At 47.0% G+C, this 23,385-nt stretch overlaps 1 protein-coding gene across 5 annotated transcripts in view; it reads right to left on the reverse strand.

The window, feature by feature from the left end:
• COL27A1 (collagen type XXVII alpha 1 chain) overlaps nt 1-23,385 on the reverse strand; it is a 195,601-nt gene that overhangs the window by 121,965 nt on the left and 50,251 nt on the right. For all 5 annotated transcript variants that reach the window (XM_065696066.1, XM_065696069.1, XM_065696070.1 and 2 more), the window contains 3 exons: nt 21,067-21,137; nt 14,566-15,995; nt 5,153-5,206 (listed from right to left, as the gene is read on the reverse strand). In XM_065696066.1, coding sequence (XP_065552138.1) covers nt 5,153-5,206; nt 14,566-15,995; nt 21,067-21,137 — 1,555 coding nt within the window. The remainder of the gene's footprint in view (nt 1-5,152; nt 5,207-14,565; nt 15,996-21,066; nt 21,138-23,385) is intronic.

A 23,385-nucleotide genomic window follows, 5' to 3' on the forward strand; every position in this document is an offset into this window, starting at 1 on the left:
ACTGCACCCAGAATTACCCGTCTCCAGCCAGTGCTCCCAGCAACAGCCTTCTCACGGAGAAGCAACTCGAAAGCTAATGGCTTTGTAGTGCTAGATTTTACCCATGTTATCCTGAATTAAATTCAATTTCCCATCCCTATCTAAGAATTAGGATTCTCCCAAATATATTTATCATCAGTGCATTAGTTTCGTTCCTCTTTTCCACTCACAAGATGGGACAATGCTGACCCCACTGAATAACAAATTCCCACAACATGTATTACTGTTTGCATCTGTGCCTGTTTAGCTACCTGCTTTGGGTCCCTCATAACTGCTGAAACAATCCAATCTATAGCAAATGCCAACTTGCATCTGAGAACTTCCAAGCCTTGCACCAGAAATTCCATGGAAAACTTTGCCGTGGGACAGCCCAGAGACCAGAACAATCCCTGAATGTGTTCTGCAAGTGAGGGGAGGGGGTTCCCATCTCCATGGAATGTCTTCTGCGTGAATGATGCTCCTTGAGAACCGCACTGTGCCACCCAGTTCATCTCGGTGACGTGCCTGGAGATGGGACCCTGCTCACAGAAGCTCTTTTATGCGTAATGGTTCACAGCCCTCAAGTATTAACAAAAGTGTAACTGTGCACAACACCCCCCATCCCTCCAGCATTCACAGGGAAGGGGGAAAAATCCTCCAAACTCCTGCTAAATGCTGGAAAGCTTTGGTTGGAGCAATGAGGACTCATTCAAAACTCCCTGTGTCTTGGTGTTTCTCTGTGTAAAGCAGCTTTTTCTACCCCTGACCTACAGATCCCACCCTGACCTCTGGCTTGCTGAAAAAAACGAGCTAAATATTTGAGGTGAAGCCAAACAAACTGTTTCTTTAAACACCTCTATTCAGAAATCGGGAAGTCTTCCTCGTGGAATGAGGGTACCGGGGAACCTCTGCAGCTGGGAGAAGTGCTTGCTTGTTTTAGGAGGGAAGCCCTGCATTTTGAAGGAAAGGGAGATTTTTTGCAGCCACAGACCAAATGTAACAGGGACGTGTTACACCGGGACCCTGCAGTCTTTCAGGCTGCTAAGGTTCACAGGAGGATGGTAAGAGATTCCCGAAGCATCAGGGAACGTGTCCGTGTTCTGTTCACTCGTCCGTTTGGCTTTCTCCTGTATTGTATCAGAGAGGTTAAATATGAGCAATTACAGCATGCCAGGCTTTATATTCCCAGTTCTGCCTCTGACCTGTTGTGTGGCCATGGGTAAAACACTTTTCTTATACCAGAGTTTTCTTGCCTATTACAGATGGAGATCAACTTCCAATAGGACCTGGCTTCCTAAATTGAAGTGTTTTGAAAAGTCTGACTTTCCCATTATTGCTGTCCTGGCATTGAAGACAACCACCAGATTCCTGTCTGCCATGTGTCAGCTTGCTGTCTCCTCCATGTAGAAGGGGAACAGATAACTAGGATTGCCATAGAGCTCATCTGGAAGGCAGATTTCAAGACCAAGTGTGATGGTCGACAGCACTTTAGTGCAGACTAGTTTGCTGGTCTAACTACACTGGAATGAGTCACAGGTTGTGATCAATATGGACATGCTGGCAAAAGCCCCTCATGCAGACAGCATGGGGATGAAGCTAGCTGAGGCAGGGATAAGCCACAATGGTGTACAAGTTATTGCTCCATCAGGAGCCCTTTGCTGGCAGTTCCTTTTTGAGCTTGTTAGCACAGCTCTGCGAGCAAAACCCAGCCTCTGCCACTGCCTCCCCATTCAACCTTCATGTTTGAAGCGACGCAAAGGTCATAGAATCATAGAATAGTGAGGGCTGGAGTGCAACACATCCCTTACGTGGAGCCGTTGTGCTTGGACCCAAGTACCACCACTCACACACAAAGCCATGGGAAAGCTGTCCCACTACACGCCATATGCCAGGGAAACCCTTATTGCTGAAACTGCCCTTCCCTACAAGATGCATCTCAGATCTTACACAGATGCCTGCCAAGGTACATTTACTTGAGAAGTGGTGTGGGCAGATCCCTTCCTTATGCCTCTGATTCTTTAATACAGACATAAAAGCTGAAAACAACCCTAGCCGGATACAGAGAGGAAACCTGCTGTAAAGCATATGGCCAATACAGCAATATCTATACAGGTTTGCAGAGCTCCTGAGAAACTCATTAGCCGTCATTTCCCATCATCAGAATGGCAATGTATTTACACCTTCGCCTTGGAGTCCCCTAGGCAATAAGAAGAAACACCCAGTTTTCATTTGTTATATACCTTTGCCTTCCTAGTTGCAGCGAGCAGAGCATTGGTGTAGTCTGAACCCAACTCCATGGATCCCTGACGCTGAGTGTAAAATTAATTCAATGCTTCTAAGCTGGGGACTGGCTTTTCAAAGGCAAGAAATGGGCATTTTCAAGAAGACTGCACTATCCACTGCCTTGGAATGCCCTTGAATGGGAGATGTGTCCTGGACGCAACCTCCTCCATGCTACTACAAAGACTGGTGTTTGTTACTGCAAACCAGGAGGCACTGCTTACATGGATGAGCAACACTCAGACTGCACGGACAAGTCTAGTTCATCTGCTGGTTTATCTATTTATCTGCTGGAAACACAGAGAAAGAACCATGGGATCAGCCAGCTTGGCTTACCAACTGCCACTGACCACAACCTCGAAGCAGAAGCCCTCATCAGGGCTTTCATTTTACCCTGACCAGCACAAGGAGAGAAAGGGAAACAAACCAGAGACAGCACAGAATTTAAAGGAGTGGAAATATTGCACTACATCAGCAGCAGAGCAACTTTATGGGCTTCACAGCTACAGAAGGTCAGGAGTCAGAGGCTGCTACTAGGTTTTCACATGAGCCAAATATTTATATAAGCATTAATAATGTAGAAATTGTGCAAGCTACAAGAGCCATTGCATCTCAGGCTTTAGATCATTCACTACATTGGTGACAAGAAACAATCCATCCTTTCTCCTGGCATCCAACACTGCAAAGTTGCACATAATATCCACCTTCCCTAAGGAGCTCCACTCTTGGGCTTGGAGCCTCATGGGACGCCTCACGGGTTACCCATGGGCTGTGTAAGAGCCCTGCAACTGGTTTGTCTGAGGATCAGGTTGGGCAGAGGTAGAACATAACCCCTGCGGCATTGCACACCTATTTTAAGTGCCTCATGCACAATGAAAGCAAAAGATGCAAGAATTCCCCTAAGCCTGTCTTAGTTTCTGGCAGCTTTTCTCTGCAATGAAGCACTTAAAGCCCGAAGAGCCACAGGAAAGAAAAATACTAGAAGTCAAAACAATGGATGCAGGGAGCAGTTGTCTCCAGTGCTCCAGGCCAGACATTCACAGATTGACCCTTCTGCCCCTTCCCAAAATTAGCACAGCCTCTTCGCAGAGGTCCAAGCCAAGCCAGGCTCAGCTGTGCTGAGCGCTTCCTAACTGGGAACTCTTTCCTAGGATGATTCTCAGCACCTCTGGCCGGGGCTGAGCTCCAAAATGCTCTGTTGCTTATTGTCTTTTAGAGGAGCATCTTAAATATAGGATGGAGTGCGCCACAGCTGGGGAAGAGCACGGAAAGTCAGAACAAGGCAAGTTTTGGTAGTGGAATTTGGATGTAGAGATGCAATTTGGTCATTCACAAGGGGGATGCAGCTGGGGTCTCCAGACATGGAGAGTAGTCTGTACACTGCAGGACTGCAAGAAGTAACACCAAACACCTCTCATGAGGGAGACATGAACAACCTTCAGCTTAATGGGGACTTGCTAAGAACTGGCCAATTTGTTGATGCGGTTACAGCTCAGAAGACATCAAGACTGCATGACCAGTCATCCTGGTGTTTCGCTGTAGGACTTATCTAAACATAGAACGGTTCAGGTTGGAAGAGACCTTAAAGCTCATCCAATTCCAACCCCTGCCATGGGCAGGGCCACCTTCCACTAGAGCAGGGTGCTGCAAGCCCTGACCGACCTGGACTTGAACACTGCCATTATCCTGTCTATGAAACCCATGAGCTTGATGCTTGCCTTACACTCACAGCCCAAATCAGTGCTTGGGTCTGTTGATATCCATACCCAGGCTGCAGAGGCTCCTGCAGAGCTTTCACTGTTGTAGAGAGAAGGTGCATTTATCTTTACTGGTTACTGCAAGATCTCACAGGACTGTAACAAGTGTCCTCAGGGAATGCACAGTCCTTCAGCTTTTAGCCTCTCGGTTGTTCTTTAAAGACATTACATGGGGTTGAGTTTTAGCCAAGTATGTGTGAGGAAATCTGCTGCTGCTGCCAGGCCAGGATGCTGCCTGGATCATGGATCCAAATATTCCCTTCCTCCAGCCTCAGACACTTGCATCTTTTGATTCCTGACCCACATCTGTTCAGTGCTCAGGAAGTGGACTCTATGACCATACCTTGTGGGACAGCACCATGCTAACATGAATGTGATGCCAACAGCTAACTGCATCCAGGTCAGGCATGTTGCCCAGCTTTGGGAGACTATTTCTGCAGCTAGATCAATGCAGAAAGCTTTGCTCACAGCTAGTTACAGCACTCAGCACCAGATGAGGCCTCAGCATAACACTTAATGCTCAAAGATCTGCCTCAGAAGTTAATGTGGGGAAGAAGAAATTGAGGAGTTTATAATGGATCTTATTGAGTAGCTAAGACATTTTGCTCTAGAGCTTGGAAAGCAGACAGAGAGCAGGTCTCAATCTGAGGAACACAAAAGCTCATCCCTGTGTGCCGAGTCCTTGGTCCTAGACCATGGTCCCACTCGTAAAGTCATAGTGATGGTGAAGGACCTCAAAGCAAGCATTTTGGGAAGCTAGGAAGAGTGAAAGACAGAACGAAAAGCATGTTCAGCACTGGGTTTGCAAGAAGGAATGGATACTGGAAACAAAATGAGATAGAGCTCATTCCTCTGACAGCCATTTGGAAACATTCACCCCAGCCTTTTCAATGCCAAACCTTAGCTCAGGGAGGCTGCAAATCACCAGTGTGGCCTCCTGAAAACCTTGAGCAGGGAATGAGAGAAAGGAGGGAGGCCGGACTGCAACAGCAGGGCTTGAAGCAATCATTACTCAGCCACAGGAACATACAACAGCCCTTGGAATGGTAGGACACACATGTTCAAGTGCAAATGGATAGGTATTTAATATCACTTACTCGAGAACCTCTCTTGCCAGGTGGTCCTGGTAAGCCCGGCAGACCTGGTGGGCCCTAGAAGAATAAAAATAAGAATTAATGATGGTTCTATAACAGGGCGATGCTCCTATTTCCCTTCAACTTATTCTATTACTATAAAGGGATAAAACCCCATGCACAGTAACATCTGCAGAAGCATGTATTTCCATAGACTGGGGACAGAGCCTTCACATCTTTCTGCCGTGGATGACATTCCTATGATCACAGCTGTGTTTCCACCTTCCTGAACCCATGCTGTAACACAGGTAACACAACTGTCTCTCAGCTTCGGGGTTTCCTGCTATGTGCTAGCACACAGGCAACGTGTTAGCACCTTGGCAAAGGAATAACATTGGGTGTTGTAATATACATTGGCTGAGGATGTATAGCTCTTGGTACTGCAGGCTTCTACATGAATTACAACTTAATTGCATCCCATCACTTTGTATTTTGGAGTGGCATGTGATAAATGTAATAGAATTGCTGTCAGTGTTGGATATTCTTAAATATGTGATACAGGAGAGGTCAACTCATGCATGTCAGAGTAGTGGGGGTTCTTGGCAGAGGGTGAGAAGAAAGTGGAGATATCAGGCACCCAGCTGCGCGCTGATGTGAAACAGGTTAGGGAAAAAGACTCAGTAATGCATTGAGTTTGAATTTGTTCATTTATTCATTCATTTTTTCAATGGACTGGAGGATTCAGCTTTCTGGAAAGCCATTTGCAACCCCTAATAACTCCTCAAAGCTTCTTTTCCCCCAAGCCAAACATGCCTAACAAGAATAACTGTTAATTAAGCGTCTCCCAGAGGATTTATATCCAAGTAGCTTGTTATAAAAGATGAGCTTTCATTGCATCCAGGGGAGAGACAGATCCAGAGCAGCAGGCTGAAGGATGTTTGGAAGGCAGCCTGAGCTCTCCAACTGTGTGGCGGGCGGGGGAAGATGGGTGCATTGCATGGAGTGGGTACCACACTCTGGTTCCACTCCCTTCCCACTGGGAACAGCACTGTAGGACCTCACATGTGCCATCACCCCAAGCAGAGCCTCCTGCAGAAGGACTGCCAGGCAGAGCTGCTCGGGCTCTGCAGCATGTTACTGGCCCTGAGGAGGAATGGACAGTTCATGATCCCTAACTCAGTTTTCAGGAGTCATCAAGTGTGTGATTTAGTAACAAAACCCCTGGAGATCCCTACCCTAAATCTCATGCCCAGGATAAGATTTTGAACAGAGAAAACTTGCCTGAACCATAGAGGTAGCTGATGAATAGACTCTAATACTACCAACCCTCCCGTTACCATATTAGCCCATATGATTCAATGATTCTCATAAGCAGCAAATTAATTAGTATAAAAGCAACCTTTTAAACAAAGTCATGCAGACAGATTTGGTACTGTAGAAAGAAGGCAGGGGAGGAATAAACAAAGCCCCAGGTATGTCTGTCTGTAATACTGCTTTGTCAGGACATCAAATTAATCGCGTTTTCTGTATTTAGTTCTATCTGTAGTAAAGGTGACAAGTAAATGATTGTCTTACAGTGTAAGAGGCTACACAGCACAGAATAGCTGATGTCCTGCGCTGAGACAACACGTGGATGGATTTTAACACCGTATCACACTCTGCTACTACCCAGCACTGCAGCCTGCCTTGAGATACAGTCTGGGACACTTCATCTGACCCCTCTGCAAGGTGCTTATTGCTGGTAACATGGTATTACTGGTCTTGGTAGTAACAACCCTTATTGGTACAGCTGACCCTCACTTCAGCAACATACACAACACGTAACCTGCCATTGTGCCAGCTCAGGGCCCCGTGTATAATGCAATTATACAGCTGTGCAAATAGACTCATGGTTATGTGAGGTTTTAAGCCTTGTGTATAATTGTGCTCCAGAATCCAAGCTTTGTTAATAAAATCCCCTTAGTTCCTTAATTCTCTTTAGTTAGGAAGATAACTATCAAAACATGAATCCAATGCAACTGATGCAGCAACAGCTAAGAGGGTTTGGCAAAGATGAATTCAAGTGCTTAATATCTTCTCCATCGAGACCCACTCCCTTTTACCCCTAAATGAAGAAGTGAAAGAGAAGATACCACTGCCGGTGCTGCATTCCCTGTGTACCAGACTTGAGGTGACCTTTCCCACCTTCCTGCTAACAGCAGCTGCGATTGCGCTTGGCCACTTGAGTAAAATACTTCTCAAAAAATGGGACTGTTCACAATAAACTGCAGCTAGCCAAAATGAGGCGAGAGTTAATGCCTGCACTGGAGTGGGAACGTGGAGCTAAGGGAAAGCCATCTGGCTGGAACAGCACAGAAAGAGCAGCACATAATTCAGGAGTCCCCTATCACTTTGCTTTGGTTTAATTTACCTTTCAGCCTTTTCTTATTCTTCTAAAGAGCAAAAGGAATAAGGTGACTGCAGGATGAGTGGCTAAAAGGTGCCAGACACTGCGGCAACTGCATAAGGCAAGAGTGTGACGTACATAAACCAGAAGCAAGCCAAGGTGAAAGAGAACTGGGGTAGCTGAATGAACACTGATAGCTGGGAAACACAACTGCAAGACCACCTTCTGTCGTTAAGGTCCCTTCCAGCCCTCTCCATTCTCACAGGGTTCCTGGGTAGCTGGATTGGATGGGATGTGCACTGTGCCTTCCCAGTGACTCATTTCTCCTGCCCCTTACACATGCCTCTATCATCCAACTCAAGTTCTTGAGCAAGAGGCCCACGTCAGACAACTGGCTTTGCCTGGGGAGAGCAATACTGAAACACACAGGGAAAAAATGCACATCCGGAGAGGCAGCCAGAGAAGAATGAGACTGGATCAGGGCCCAGCTACTTACAGATGATGGATGCGGTCCCACTTCCATCGTAAGGCTCCGAGACATGGAGAGTAAGAGATGTCTATCAACGAAGCACCATGCAGTGAGCTACCAGGAGTCTGTCTGGAGGTAATGCCTGCGCAGTCCCTATGCTCACCAGAGACATCTTCACTTTCACCCTTAATGCAGGGAGGAGTTAAACGGATCACACAGAGTCTGTGTGGACCTTTCCATCGTGCCCTTTAATAGCATCCTTAGGGAATTCCATAGGGAGCAGAGGGAAGTGCTCCGCAAGGCAGGAAGGTTTCCTTTTCCTGGCACTTCCCTGCTCCTGCCCTCCTATTGCATGAACACCTCACAAGATCAGCAAAGCTGACAGTCTCCCGCAGTGAGCTACTGCTCCTAGCACTTCGCTTCTTGCCTCTCTGGCCTCTTGCCTGCTCTGCTCTGCAAACTGATGGCAGAGAACACACACACCCCGTTATCACACACAGCAAAAGCAGAGATCAAGGAGAAACAGGGCAGCAGCAGATACTCACTCTCTTCTCCAGCCAAACAGCTGAATCGTTAACCAGCCTGAACAGCTCTGCGGAGCGGCTAATAGCAGCCACATAAAAGTTTAACCCTTCTCAGTTTCCCACGGTAGCATTAGGAACAATGATCCCACCAAATGATTATAGGATTTATTCTAAGCTGCAGCTGGGAAACTTCCTGGCGCAAAAGGGACCATCTCTTTTTCTTCTCTTTCGGAGCTTCGAATTGCAAATGGAAAATTAAGCTGAGTTGTCTGAAAGGGAAATGCATTGGGCCCTGAGGACAGGAGAAATCTCGCCGTTTCCTCTTGCTGCTGAGATCAGCCAGTTCATATCTCTGCCTCTCCCGCATCGTGACCCTCCTCACACTTCCCTCTGCCTGCGGCACTGCCTCTGGGAGCCTGTGCCTTTAGATCTCACAACCTGAGCAAGGCTGAACCTGCTGGGAGAGGGCTTGGAGGGAAGCATAATCAGTGCAGGAACTGGTGCTGTTGATGTGGGAAATGACTCCCTTCCTTTTGAATGCCTGCTGAATCGACTTGCTCAGATAGCAGAGTATTCCCATTATCATTCCCCTAGGAGCAAATTACCCAGGACACAATTCAGCTCATATTCTAGTGCACACTGATGGACCGACACATCTACACGCAGGGTCTCTCCGATGTATTTCTGCCTCCCATGTTCTGTACCCCATTAATAGTACAGTTCTCCTTTATCCCTCACAAGGCTGTGTTTCAGGGGTGGGCGTCCTGCACTGCGCAAAACACTGCAAGGACTGAAGGGAGAACATTCTTTCTCAGATGCTAATGCATGTGGTAAAAGCCAACTTAAAAGGGAGTTCAGAAAACACATCAAAAGCTTCTCCCCATGTTGGCATTGAGTTCTGAGCAATGACGTTAGCCCTGCAGATAAGAGAACCTGTCTTGTTTTCTTCCCAGAGGAAGATGAGGCACATTTCATATGCAAGGCCATTGCCACAATACTGTTTAGCCTTGTACATCTGGAAAGCACCAGCATGGAGGGTCTGAGCAGCTACAACACGAGAATGAAAATCCTCTCCTCAGGAGAACAGAAGGGGAAGAGAAGATCTCATCTTCAAAAGATACACCAACCCTTCCTCGCCTTTCCATCCTCACAGAGAGGGGGACAGGACCTAAACTAAAACCCAGCTTGAAATACTGCCTAAAGCAAATCTGCAGGGTTTTATAGAGGAAAAAATCCAGCATTTTGGTTATTTCTTCTCCAAGGCAGGCTTATCATGTTAAATTTGGACACATCTGGGTTTCAACCAGTCTAGAAAGAAAAACCTCTCATAATTCTGGCAGGAGCAGAGGTGTTGGTGTGAAGCCAGTCTTGTAATACGAGTTCCGCAATAGACACAGATGGTTATTCTGGGTCTGTACAACACCTATCAGAGACAAATCCTTGTCCACAGCTCAATTCTGAGCAAAGCAGCAGCACAATACATACCACAATGTTAGTATTCCAGCTTGATGAGCACAGCTTTTCTATAGAGACATTGCAGAAGCAATCTCTGCGGGAGGCACTTCAGACTTGAGCAGTGTCAGACCTTGGAAAGAAGTCTGAAGGGGTGTGAAAAAATAGAGGGATCTCATACTCTATCACTTGTAAAAACACCTGCACATATTTCCACAACGCATCCTGACATTCTTTGCAGCACATTTATCTCAATCACCCTTTCAACTACTGCTCTTTAAAATCAGCTTTGTTTTACACAAATAGAGCTCTCGGATTCTCAGTCTTTCGCCTGCGAGATGATTTCCCTTTGGGGATAGTTCTGGTTAAATTAGCAAAAAAACACTGATCCAACTGTGTGAGCGAGGCTGAAACTTTTCCCATGAATTATACAAAGCATGTGATTCTCTTTTTTTTATTAATATGACTCATTCATTAAGAGACATTCAAACACATTGTGTGTTCCTCCATTTATCACAGACTATCAGCTTGAGCAGCCTTTTCTGCTACAAGGAGGACTGGAAATAAGCACTTCATATTTTATCAGCGCTCCCAATCACCTCTCTCTCTCCCCTATTCGCTGCCTGATTTGGCAGGGATTGATTCTCTAGGAAAGGAGCTGGGCTCCAAGACAAACTGCTCATGCAGAAGATGGAGCAGTCCAGACTGGGGATGCGCTTAGAAACGCATCTGCTGGTGGAAGAAGGCTGCCTTCAGGCTGGGATTGAACCTGGGGCTCCTGACTACGCACCACAGTGTGTGGAGGAGAGCTGCAGGCTGCTCATCCTTCCACCCAGGGTCTTTTCCAACTCAGATACATGTTCCTCCCATCCCCACTCCTCTTGTGTTACTCAGTGCTTCCACTGCCTCTTAGTGAACTCAGCCCACTCAGTGCCAGAGTTTTTCTTCCTCTAAAAATAACCCTCAGACACTTCTCATAGTCAATATATTTGGGTTCTTTTGTGTATAAGGCACAAAAAGTTGTGGAATTACAGCTTCACTATATAGGAGGAGAAAGGTCCAACTTGGGGCTCACTGTGGAAGGCTCAGTAGACCTCATCTGCACCAGGGGCAAGGGGTTTGCTGTAGCTCTACCCTATGACACGGCACACGGACATCCCACAGGCAGTGCTGATGGTTGGGGATGACGGTTCTCCTGAATCTCCCCCTTAAACCTGCTGCTGGTATAGACAAGCAAATGCTACCCTGTCCACCAGAGGATTCAAACACCCATCACATCACAGCCTTGAGGGCTCGACATGTTGGCAACAAAATACTGTTTTCCTGTATCTCTTTTGCTTTTACGGGTGTCCAAATTGAGCCATGAGCTTGGGGTCACATCACTGCAAGCTGACTGAAGGGCCCAGTGCTTGCTAAGGAGATCTTAAGCAAGGCTCTGCTGAGGTGCTGTGGGCAGCCATGGGGATGATCCAGAGGGAGCTTTGCCAGCTGCTGAGTCAGTGCTGCCTTCCTGACTGAGCACGATGTTTGGGTGGTTCATGCTATTTCCCCCCCTTCTCCAGAAGAAATGCAGAGCTGAGATCCCAAATGCTTGTGGTTATTAATGGTTCCCAAGAAATTCCTTTTTAAGAACATCCCTTCCCCTCCTCCCACCGCCCCGCAAACCCAACATTCCTGAAGAATTAATGCACTGCCGCTAGTTGCATGTGGGATGCAGTGGCTCCGTTTCCTGTTGCGCAGCATTGCGGTGGTCGTCTAGGATTAATCCATGGAGGGTGCTGCCTTTTATTGCTAGGTGAACAGATCCTTAGAGTGCTTGCACTCCTCTAACCATGCAGACACCTCAATTATGGGGATGGGGCCTTGCTGCACAGCTAAAATTATACCACAGTTATTTTGGTGGCATTCACAAAGCCAGAATTGCAGTGACTGCACTGAATCATCACTGCCTTGCACCGCAACTGTCATTCGCATCCTGATTTTGGGATGAGCAGGATGAAAGATGGCCCCTTCTCTTTAAGTGGAAGGGAAAAGCAGGGTGTTACTGGCTAGCAGCCTGCCTCTGCCCATAAACTGTAGAATCATACATAGAATCGTATATAGATTCATATAGAATCATACAGAATCATAGAACGGTTTGGGTTGGAAAGGACCTTATGATCATCCAGTTCTAACCCCTGCCATGGGCAGGGACACCACACATTAAACTGTATTCTGTCCAACCTGGCCTTGAACATCACCAAGGATGGAGCATTTGCCACTTCTTTGGGCAACCCATTCCAGTGCCTCACCACCCTCACAGTAAAGAACTTCCTATATCTAAATCATTGCAAGGTGGTCGCAATCCTTGCTGAACAGGTAGAAGGACATTTCCCACACACACTTCTCTGTCCAGAGTGACATTTCGCTTGCAGACACCTTGTACCAGACAACATAAGTGGGAAAACTATTTAATCATCTTATCCCTCCACCCGTGCGCCAGACCCGCCAATGACATTCCCAGCCCCATCCAGGGAAAGCGCTGGGCAGTGATATCACATAGCAGAGCAGGAAGGGCTGCACTGACCTCATCAGAAACGCCTGCCCAATAGCACGAGGCAGGCGCCAGGTAATTACTCAAGCACAGAACATTTATCAGCACTTGCTCTGAAACATGCTCATCTGGCTATGGAAGTGCTCTATTAGCTTCCCAACATGTCATCCCCATTCCAGTCTTTTCTCCTCTTTCCCTTCCCACGTCAGAGACATCCAATGCAGTGTGGTACAGAGATCTCCGAGTGAGTCACAGGAGCTATTGAGCACCGCACGCAGCCAAGCCATAACCTTTCCCTCCCAAAGTGCCGACTGTGTTTCCAGCAGTCAAAGAGGAAAAGGCCAGACAGAGCCTCAAAATGTTCTCCTTTCCCTCAATTCAGGACTCCAGTTGTTCTCAGACGGGATGGAAAAAATCCTGCCGTCTCTTCCCTCAGCCCTCCACAGCCTGAATCTCTTTCTGTGCTATGATTCACAAGCTGAGAGGGATTTTCCACTCCAGTTCAATAATAAGCTCTTTACATTGCAGGGAGAAGAGGGGGCTTGGAGCTTGGTCACCCTCATGACACTTGCAGGGGAATAAGGTGGGAAAGGCCAGGATTCCTCTGAGCTCAGAGCAGCCCATGAGATTTAGCCCTTACAGGTAAGCAGTGTTTTGGGAGAAGCTCCGAATTGCTTCATTTCTCCTCTTGGAAACAAGCCTGAAATGACTCTCCATGAAACACAGAAGGAAAATCCACTGAGGCTCATTCTGCATACTCAGGGATTTAGCAAAACTCCAAGCACAAAGCCTGCATCAGGGATATGTGCCTGTAAAGCCAGGCAGGAGCGCAGTGCTGCATTCCCCTGCCTAGGGCAGCATCTTCACCTCTCAGAGTGGGAGCCTTAGAACAAAACACACCTGATGGTGACTCCCCATCCAACCGACAAGGAGAGAAATCGCTACATTGCTCTGAAACGGGACAGGCAGGAAATGCAGACCTAGAAGGTAAGCACCCATCAAGACCTTAGCGATACAACCGTTATCACTTTGGGTGTCACTTGCAAGACATCAGCCCATCTGCAGGCTCAAGTGCTGTTGATTGTGTTCCTTCAGCCAGCCTCAACATTTCCATTGTAAACCCTCCTCTCCCTATTTTAAGAAGTCAGCTGTAATAATTTGCTCTAGGCTGGAACTTGGCAACCCAAGACTCTGTCTGGGAGAAACTTCTTGTACATGTACAGAACCTCATATACACGATATAGCAAAAGGCTGGGGTTGGAACACCAAATCCTCCTAAAAGCTGGCCAGTTTAAGGATCCTGTTTGCATTCTTGCACTTAAAGGAAAGGCAGCTAGCAGATAATTAGTGTGGCCTGACTGCTTTTAGCATTACAAAATGTGTGTATACTTTTACCATGGCCAAGATACACACCCTGAGAGAGGTTATTGTGTGTGGAATGCAGTAGTTAATGCTATAAAGGAAGCTCTTTGCACGTTTTAAATGCAGGCTTTTGAGTAATAATAAGAAGAAATTAACTTACACCAGAAAAATAGAGGTGAGTTTGTTTAAAAAACCATAAATCCTGGAGCAATCTCTGCACTTGCATTTACGGGAATGGGGCACTTTTGGAAATGAGAATTTTGGGTACATAAGAAATTAAAAACCAGTGTTAAGTAATAGATAATCTGTGGCATGTTTCTGAGGCTCTTGGGTTTTCTTTGGAAGGTGACCAGCAGTTCTGCCCTCTTGGCCCTGAGAAAAACCAGGGGTGAAGAACAGAGCCCCAGCTTAACCATCAAATTTAAAGCAGCAACTCTGGGGAAGGAAGGTGGGAATTTGTATTTTCCCCTTTATTAAATCTAATATGAAGCAGTACCTTTAAGCACAAACTTAAGGAGCATCCACCATCACAGAGCACTCGAGTGTACAGCAACGTATGTGCTAAAATTGTGGTCATCACGAATGTAATAGTGCTATTTTGAGCTGCCACACACCGCTAAAAGCTTTATGGAAACCCTTGTTGGTTATGGTGTGACAGCCATGCAGCTGAGCTGTGACTGGGAATAGTGAGCATCAAGAGCCTGAACTTACCTGAGGTCCTCTCTCTCCTTTCACTCCTGGATATCCCAGTAAAAATGGAAACGGAGTGGGTCCGAGGAGGTCAAAGATCTGATAGCCATCAGTGGCAGCAGGGGTTGTGAGGTTGGAGGCCTGTGCCCTGTCTCTGGAGACGGGATGGGCAGACCCCAGGGGCAGTTTGGTGTACACCAGAGGGATGTTACTAGGATCCACTTTCCTGGTGGGGGACGGCACGTGCTTCTTTGGAACAGGGCCACTGCTTGGGTTCTGTCTTAGGGTGACAAAGTGGACGTTGCTGGTTGTGTTATCAGTCACCCTCCTCACTGGCTTTACAGTACCGGGTGCTTTAGAGGGCTCAACGGTTGGGTTTTGGCTGATCTTCTTTTTGGTCTCTTGCTTGGACTCCTTCCCCTTGGCCATGGCAGGGTTCTGGCTTGTTGGTGGGGCCTTTTTGGCAGTGGGAAGAGGAGTTTTCTCCATGCGTGTGCTGGGGGTGGGACGGGACACCCTGATGGTTGCCACCGTGCCCCGAGGTGGCGAACGAGTGGGTGGCTGTGATTCAGTACTAGATGGAACAGGAGATGGGGCCACTGTGACCTTTGTGGCTTTGGTTGTCAGTCTTGGCAGTGATGATGGGGTTGATACCCATGCGATGGTTGTACCTGAACCCCGAGCCTTGAGGGGTGCAGTGACCCTGCCAAGCACCAAGGATGGGGCAGCAGTGGTCAGGTTTCTTAAACCCTGCAACAAGGGCTCCGTATGCCGTGGGGTACTGGGGGAGGCATTGGGATCCCTGGGAAGGAGGGGGATGAGAGGGGGCAGGTTTGGCCGGTAGGTATCTGCTTGCCTGCACTGTTTCTTCAGGTATTTACAGTAATGATGAGCTGCCTTGGCGGAAGGATAAATATCAAACTGGCAGATGGCTCCTTCAAACTGCACCGAGTGCTGGTTTATCTTCCCAAAGAGGAAAGATCCGTGTGGATCCAATGCCTCGTCCTTTTTGTAATGCAAATCCGCATGTACTCTGCGCTTCCCACAAGAAGTAAACAAAGTGACTGTCTGGCCACGGATGTTGATGGCCAGGTTGTGCCATTGGCCGTCGTGGACATTGTAATCAAAATATACAGAGCGCTTGTGGCCCACATAGACTATGATCTTCCCAGGCACAAACTGGATGCCGAGCTGCAGTTTCCTCTTTTTGCTCTTGACAGCAAAGAGAAAAGCGTTGTTAATGCGGTGGGAGCAGAGGCTCAGCACCAGGAGCAGGTTGGTGCTGGAGCCTGCTGGAAGGATGGTGCTGAGCGGCGCTTCGACGCGTGCTCGCTGAGTGAAGATGACCCCTGATTTAAAAGGAATGACTCCTTGAGGAACTGTCCGCGATGAGGACCATCCGCTTGATGGCCTTTTCCCTGACAGGCCCAGTCTTTGAAGAACATCCACATCTGAAAGGGAAGCAAAAAGACAATGTGAGGTGTTGGGCAGCCCAAGGGCTGGGTGGGTATGGGAAGCATCAAACCAATCCATGCTAAAAGGCAACAGGATGAAGGAAACCCAACCATCCTCTCACACACATACATTCCAATACTCAGAATGGAGAGCACATAACTCTTCCACACATCATGTTAGGAGCAAGCACATGCTCAGCTTGGTCCCATCAGGGACCAGCTCCAGTTGTTCTGGAGGGAGCTGACCTCACTACAAGGAAATGTCCCACTGAGCACCAGCAGTCCACTTCTCTGGGATATAATTCCGAGTGCTGACCACACAGCTGGAAAGGAATCTGAACAACGGACTGATTGCAAAATTTTATATCCCCAGAAGGCAAGAAACAGAACCTTCAAAGGGGGCAAAGCCTTGTGTCTGTGTCTCCAAATTAGTAGGAAGCAGCTTTTGATCTCCGAGACTCTAAAGGGTTTAGGGAAGCAAAGGTGCCTCCCAGCATGGAAAGATTGCACCGAGCTACTTCAGGTTCTCCAAGCAGTGTATTTTCCCAGCAGATCATCTTACAGTCTCATTTTAATAGGTTGGAGGAAGCAGACTTGGTTTGTGCAGGGATGGGAAATGACTTGTGGAGGCCACTGAGCAGAAGAGGTAACTTGCCACCTAGGTCCAAGACAGAATGAGAGGGATTGGTGGCCTTTCTTCACCAACCCCAGGAGAAGTCCACAATGGACAGACAAGTAGAATCCCCTTGTTTTTAGCCCCAAGATCTAACAAGTGTCACACACAGCTCCAACTCCAAGGCAGATTATCAGGCAAAAGCAAGGCAGACTGGAGTCAGCTGGCAGCAGCCTCAGCTGAACAACTGAACCGGGGAAGATGCTGAGGTCTATGGGAAGTGAATGTGCCCAGACCTGAAAAAGGTGCTCCTGCACCCAAAAGCTCATTCTTTTACTCCAGCTCAATCATTTGGTCTAATAAAAGAGGTTACTTACATGTGTCAGCACTAGTGTGGCCAGCAGGACAGTGACTGTCCCCCTGTACTCAGCATTAGTGAGGTTACACCTCAAACACCATGTTCAGTTCTGGGCCTCTCACTACAAGAGAGACATTGAGACGCTGGAACATGTCCAAAGAAGAGCAACAAAGCTGGTGCACGGCCTGGAGCACCAGTGCTATGAGGAATGGCTGAGAGATATGAGGGGGTTTAATCGGGAGATAAGGAGGCTCAAGGGGGACCTTACTGCTCTCCACAACTACCTGAAAGGAGGATGGAGTGAGGTGGGGGTCAGCCTCTTCTCCCATGTAACAAGTGACAGGACAAAAGGAAATGGCCTCAAGTTGTACCAGGAGAGGTTTAGATTAGACATTAAGAAGTGTCTTCACCGAAAGGGATGTCAAGCATTGAAACAGGCTGCCCAGGGCAGTGGGAGTCACCATCCCTGGAGGTATTTAAAGCACATGCAAGTGTGGCACTTAAGAGACATGGATCAGTGATGGCCTTGGCAGTGTTACATCAACAGTTAGACTTGATCATCTTAAAGGTCTTTTCCAACCGTAAAGATTCTATGATAAAGAAAGCCTGTAGTGATTACCGTTACACTACCACTGTTGAAAATGAGCTAGGATAACTATTTCCTTCCCTTTTCCCTGTCCAAATGCAATCCCCATTACTCTACGACCCTCATGTTTAAGTGCTCTCTGGGGAAGCTCGCTTGGGCTGTATAATCCAAATGCTGACCTTGCAAGTTAAGCATTTAACTACGAAATGCACTAGTGTCAATCATGGCTGCGCATGACCTTACATCATGGGACTGCAGCTTTCCTTGATTAAAAGAAGTAAATCAGAGGTTGTCCAAAGAAAAAGCAAGCTCCCGCACTAAAGGGACTTTGGAATTGGGCTTATTTTACGCTTAACTATTAAATATTCATCACAATACCCAATATTTGAAGAACTGGCGCTTAAAAAAGATCCTCAGTGTCAGCCAGAAGGGTTGCAGACGCAACCAGTCTGAGGCCTGTAATGTTGCTGGCCAGGAAGGGGGAAGAATAATGAGGAAACCTCTGTTCCTTGACTTTGGCAGAAACCTTGGCCATTTTTGCAAGAACAAGTCAATCAATATTTACTTTGTCTGGGCTCAGCTTTATTCCCACCTTCCTTTTTTAAGGCAGCTTGACTCATTTCTAGCAGAGACTGCCATGGAGAAGATGTGTCAGATGTGAAAGAAGATGGAAATATTCCCACTCCATGCAAAGCAAGTAATTCACTGCACAGCATGGGCCAGTGTTCATAATGATGCTTCTCCCATACTATGACATCCTTGGTCCCCCACTGTTTTCCTGCCATACTGCCCAATGAGGCTGTCCCTCAGCAAAGCAAAGGTAAAGCCTTCCCCACTCTGCACTGGATGGAGGATTCACAGCAGTATCTTCATACTGGATAATCTCCAGAGCCCGTGAAATAGTAAAGGCCAAAGCCTGGGTTTAACAAAGCCAAGTGGGACCCTTGTCATGGACTTCAAAGGCAGCAGGATTTAGCCCTAAGGAAATACATTTACCACTTAAACTAGGTGGTAGGCTCCTCCAACTTCTACATGTATTTTTAGGTTCCCTCCCAGAGACAAACAGTGGTGTCTCTACTGGCAGAGATGCTTTACACTATTCATTTGGTAGCTGCTCTGCAAAGACATAAGGATGTATGCATGCTCAGAGGATGCTGCTGCTATTTCAATACCAATCCAACTGCATCCAACAGGGCTTAAAGGAAAAACAGCACAACCCAGACACTCCTTCCCTCAAAACCTACTAAGGTAGAGCCAAATTCTAGATGCCTACGCAAAACCTGACGAAAAAGAGACCTCATACAAGACATGAATGTGGACTTTCCAGCACCAGGTCCAGACACACAGCTCAGGTCTCCAGTGCACCCAAGCCCATCGCTCTCTCCATTCCATGCTGACTGCTGGTGGGGCATGTCCCCTGGGATGACAGGATGTCATCAGCTACCATAAAACACAAGGTAATTCTTGGCTTCCTTAAATAGCTCCAAGTTTAGCAAAGCATTTTTTCCCCTTCGAATTTTTCCTTCTGTAGATTTTTCCATCAAAACACATATTGAAAAACACATTTACTTCGAGCCGCCTGGTCCCAGGTGCCTTCAAGCTAGTTACAAGCATTCCTGTTGCAACACAAAGTGAGATGCACAGAGATTCCTAAACAACCACATGATTGTCTCTGAAAGAGGGGATAAAATGTTTTATTGCTCTCCATCCCATCGCTCTCTTTCTCTCCCTTTCTCCCCATGCAAAAAGCTTTACAAGAGCCAAAAGGCAGGAGAGGAATAACTTGGAGCTTCCTAGATTCCAGCAGCTGAGATGTGATGCCCACAGCTAAAATTGGGTTGAATAAACACTGCGCTTCCAAAAGTTACTGCCCAGACCCTTAGTCAGTGCACATCAGATGAACTCACTAACCTCATGATGTTTTGGATTTGTAACACTTATGGAAAAACCATCCTCTGTGTTCCCTGATTTTCCAGTGTGCAGGAAGACCCCTAAACCTTATAGTGAAACTACAGTGTTTTCAAAAGCCCAGCGCATTGGCTTCATTTCATCCTCACACAGATCTACAAACAAGCTCTTGTTTCTTTTGTAAATCTCATGTTTGGAAGTTCTGAATGATAATACAGCCTCAAGCCACCAGGGTTTCCTTACAGCTTCCTTGGAAGCGTTGGCTTTCTGGTACCCCAAGGAAGAGCCTGTCTAATTGTGGGGAAACCAAGCACATCACAGAGAAAGCATCTCACAGGGGAGTTACCCACCGCCCTAAGGTAATGCTATAGGAACAAAGCGAGTTTCCTTTAGGTTCATGGCAACAATCAAAAGCCATGGCACCACCCATAATTATCATGGGATTAAAATGATGGCCAGAGATGAGTCTAAACAGCGTATTAAAAATCGCCTTGAAAAGAGAGATGCCAAGACACAATATTTGTTCTGCCTCTTTATGAGCTGACATAAAACTTGCTCTGAAAACTGCTTGACTAAGTGATTCAGCCAGATGTTCACCTCTTCTGCACTGAGGCACAAGTTGGAAAATAGGACATTTTTCAGGATTGCTGATGGCAGGGATGGATTTTCCTTTTTCCCCTGTAAAAAAGTGCTCCATGGACTGAGCATCGACCAACTTGCTGTTTTTCCTTCATGTTTTACCGACTAAGAGGAGAGCCCAGGAGCCTGCTAGTCCACTTATTGTTGCCTACTGCTTGCAGAGGAAGCTGCTCAGTTCCAACATGTACCCATTTAAAGCATCCATGTGGAAGAGGTGTTACTATTTTGAGAGGAGATGGCTCTTTGACAAACAGAAGCTGCAGAGATGCTCAGCTCCTGCTATCGACTGTAAAAGACAATTGTTTCTGTTGGCTCTGAAGCTTTCCATCTCTGATTATTATACCCCAACTTTTTATCCTGTCCCAAGCAGCACTAGGAAGGTGATGCCTGGAGAAGGGATGTAAAGACTGGGTGAAGGTGTGTGATCCCTCCCTTACAGAATACTTCCACTGCAACATAGAGACTGAACCATAGTCATTCTCCTATTAACCAACCCGGTGACACTTTTCTCCCTCAAATTTGCTTTTACTTTTAGGAATCACATCCTCTCTATATACACAACATCCCACGTGCCTGCAGAGGCAGGGCTGGGTTGCGAGGAAAAACCCATCTGCCAGACATGCTTAATTCCTTAAAGCCCTGGCCTCAAGGGGCACTTTCTGAAAGCAGTTAAGTCCCAGCAAGTGCCGGTAGATGCCAATGACATTTTAGTGCCTCAATCCCACCAGTTCCACCAGACAGAGAGGTACTTCTGGAACCCCTGTGAGGCACATAATCACCTGTAAAACCTGGTTCTTTTGCCAGCTGTTAACTGCATCATCTACAGCACCAGTACTGCGAAGATCAGCAATAAATGCATCTAATTCTGTGCATTAGGCTGAGACTATTAAATGATGGACCTGAACTGAGACCAAAGCATTTGGCTTTTACTTGGGTTGAAAACAGAAAGAAAAGTGTGATTTACCTTCAGAATATCCCTGTGTGAATCCCAGGAACCAGGTAAAACATAAAACAGTCCAGAGAAAGCAGAATGCCCTAGAAATGGAAGAGAAGAGAAAATAATGAGTTTATACAATATTAGTAACAAAAAGCAGCCCCCCTGTTAAGGGTCTTCTCCTTGATCACAAGTCCAGTAGAGTCAGTGCCCACACGTCTTTGGGATATGGAGGATGAACACTCGGTAGAACTGCACTTTTTTCCCAGTGAGATCTCATTTTACTACATAAAAGTCATCTCAAGCCTGCTGAATTCAGTGAAATGCTTTCTTACTGGCATTACAGGCCATTGATCAAGCCTTGAACTAGGACCAGACCAGTGTTTTGAGAGGCAGGGACATCAGTGCCAGGCCAGCAGTCACCACGGCTACTCTTTGGCACTCACCCCATCTAAGACAGAACATCCTAAATGCAAGAGGATGGGGGAATAATTCCAAACTGGGAGGTTGAAAGAGGTGCCAGGAGTATGTGATGTTTATAGGGGTATGGGTAGGAAATGGGCTGACAGGCAGTGCCACGTTGCCTGCATCTCAGCAAACAAACTCCGAGTCTTAATGCTTAAAAATACTCTAAATGTACAAAATCCTCCATGGATCTATTCCTCATTTTACACACAGATACAAAGATGGGAGCAGCTTAAAACCGCTCAGCACTTTGCTGCTGCCATTAATGACTTTCTCATTAGCTTGGTACAGCTGCAGACTCCCAGAGCACAGTGTTCTTGCAGACCCCTTCATGCCTGAGAAAGAATTGGTCAAACCTTTCTGTTAGCTCTACTTTAAGCGCCATTGAAAACAGCAGCAGAGAGGAAAGCTTTTACCAGAAAGGTAGCTGAAGTCCCCCCCCTCTTCCCTCCCCAACTACTTTGATTTGCGGCCAAATAACGAACATAGGAAACTCCTTGGTTCAGCTCACTTAAAGCTGACAGTGGAAAGTTTGAAGATTGAATTCCCTCATCTTCTAGAGATGATATTTAACAGCTTGATCAGCAAGGGCTGCTGGAGGGACAAAAATGTAAACTACAGAAAGCCCTCAGCCAGAAGAAAGCAGTGTGGGACACTCGCAGGTTGTTCTTCGTTTCAGCCAAGCCAGCACAAACACTGGGATATGCAAAGCAATGCCAAAGTGCAGCTTGCTCCTCTCTTTGGACCAGACAAAGAGAAATCATTTATTACATGGGATTAGAGACCACTCTTCTCCTGCTACCAAGCTTTAGCACAAGAAAGCACCCTCTGAGACAGTATATTACCCTGGGCCAGATCCTCCTTCAGTGCAGGAGACTCTTTTCCCACAGCTAAAATGAAGCCACGGTGATTTCCATGTCAGTGGGGAAACCTGGCCTTGAGTGTAAAAATCCATGCAGGAATCCAGCCACTAACTCATATTTAAAGGCTTGAAGGGACAAAATACTGGAGCAGCCCTGCATGGGCTGGGAAACAAATGAGATGAACCACATCGTTCCTTGCTCTTTTCCATTACCCTGACACTGGGCTGCTCATTCCAGGAGCTCTGGGACTGCCTTTAGGTTATGCATGAAGGAAAACCAGCTTGGAACAGCCAAATCATGGTATTCTTCTGCCATGTCCCATAGCCAGCCATATGCTAACCAGGAAACCCTCATTGTGCTCAAGAGATATCCAAAAGGAGAGACCTGGATGTTTTCTGCCCACTTCATCCCATGGGACACCACTGTCAGACTGAAGACACTGCTGGGTACACAGAGAGCTGTTGTTCCAGTTCATTCCAGGGATGCAGGAGGGAAAGTAGAACAGGATGAGTCTTCATGGGTGCCTTTAGCAGCCCTTGTATGACTTAAAAGAGCCTAAATTCACTTTATGGAAAAACCTGCATTTCTTGCTCATCTGCAAAGAGCGATGGAGTTTTAAGACGTGAATGCAATTCTACATGTGCATTGAGCAAAGATCCTTGCTGGGTATCATCATCTGGGTTTGACTGCCCAAAGAGGGCATGGGTAAACGAGGGGAAGGGGGTGACCAACATGACATGAACACCAAGGGCATCAGGAGCCTCAGGAGCATTAATAACACCTAACAAAGTCCAGATCTTTCTTTGAGGGGTACCTTCACAACCCCAATTGGCTTCCAAAGCCCTCCTTGACCAACAACATTGAAGGGAACAAGCCTTAGAGGAAAATCCAGCACGTAATTTCATTCCAGTGACACTGACGGGCCTATAAAGGAGACGAATGCTCAGCGTGGGATCCAGCTGGCCTCAGCCCCGCTCCTGGACCCCTCAACACAGCCAATACTGTAAGAGCAGAGAGCAGG

The sequence above is a fragment of the Lathamus discolor genome, chromosome 15 (genome assembly GCF_037157495.1).
Source record: "Lathamus discolor isolate bLatDis1 chromosome 15, bLatDis1.hap1, whole genome shotgun sequence".
NCBI classification, from domain to species: Eukaryota; Metazoa; Chordata; class Aves; order Psittaciformes; family Psittacidae; genus Lathamus; species Lathamus discolor.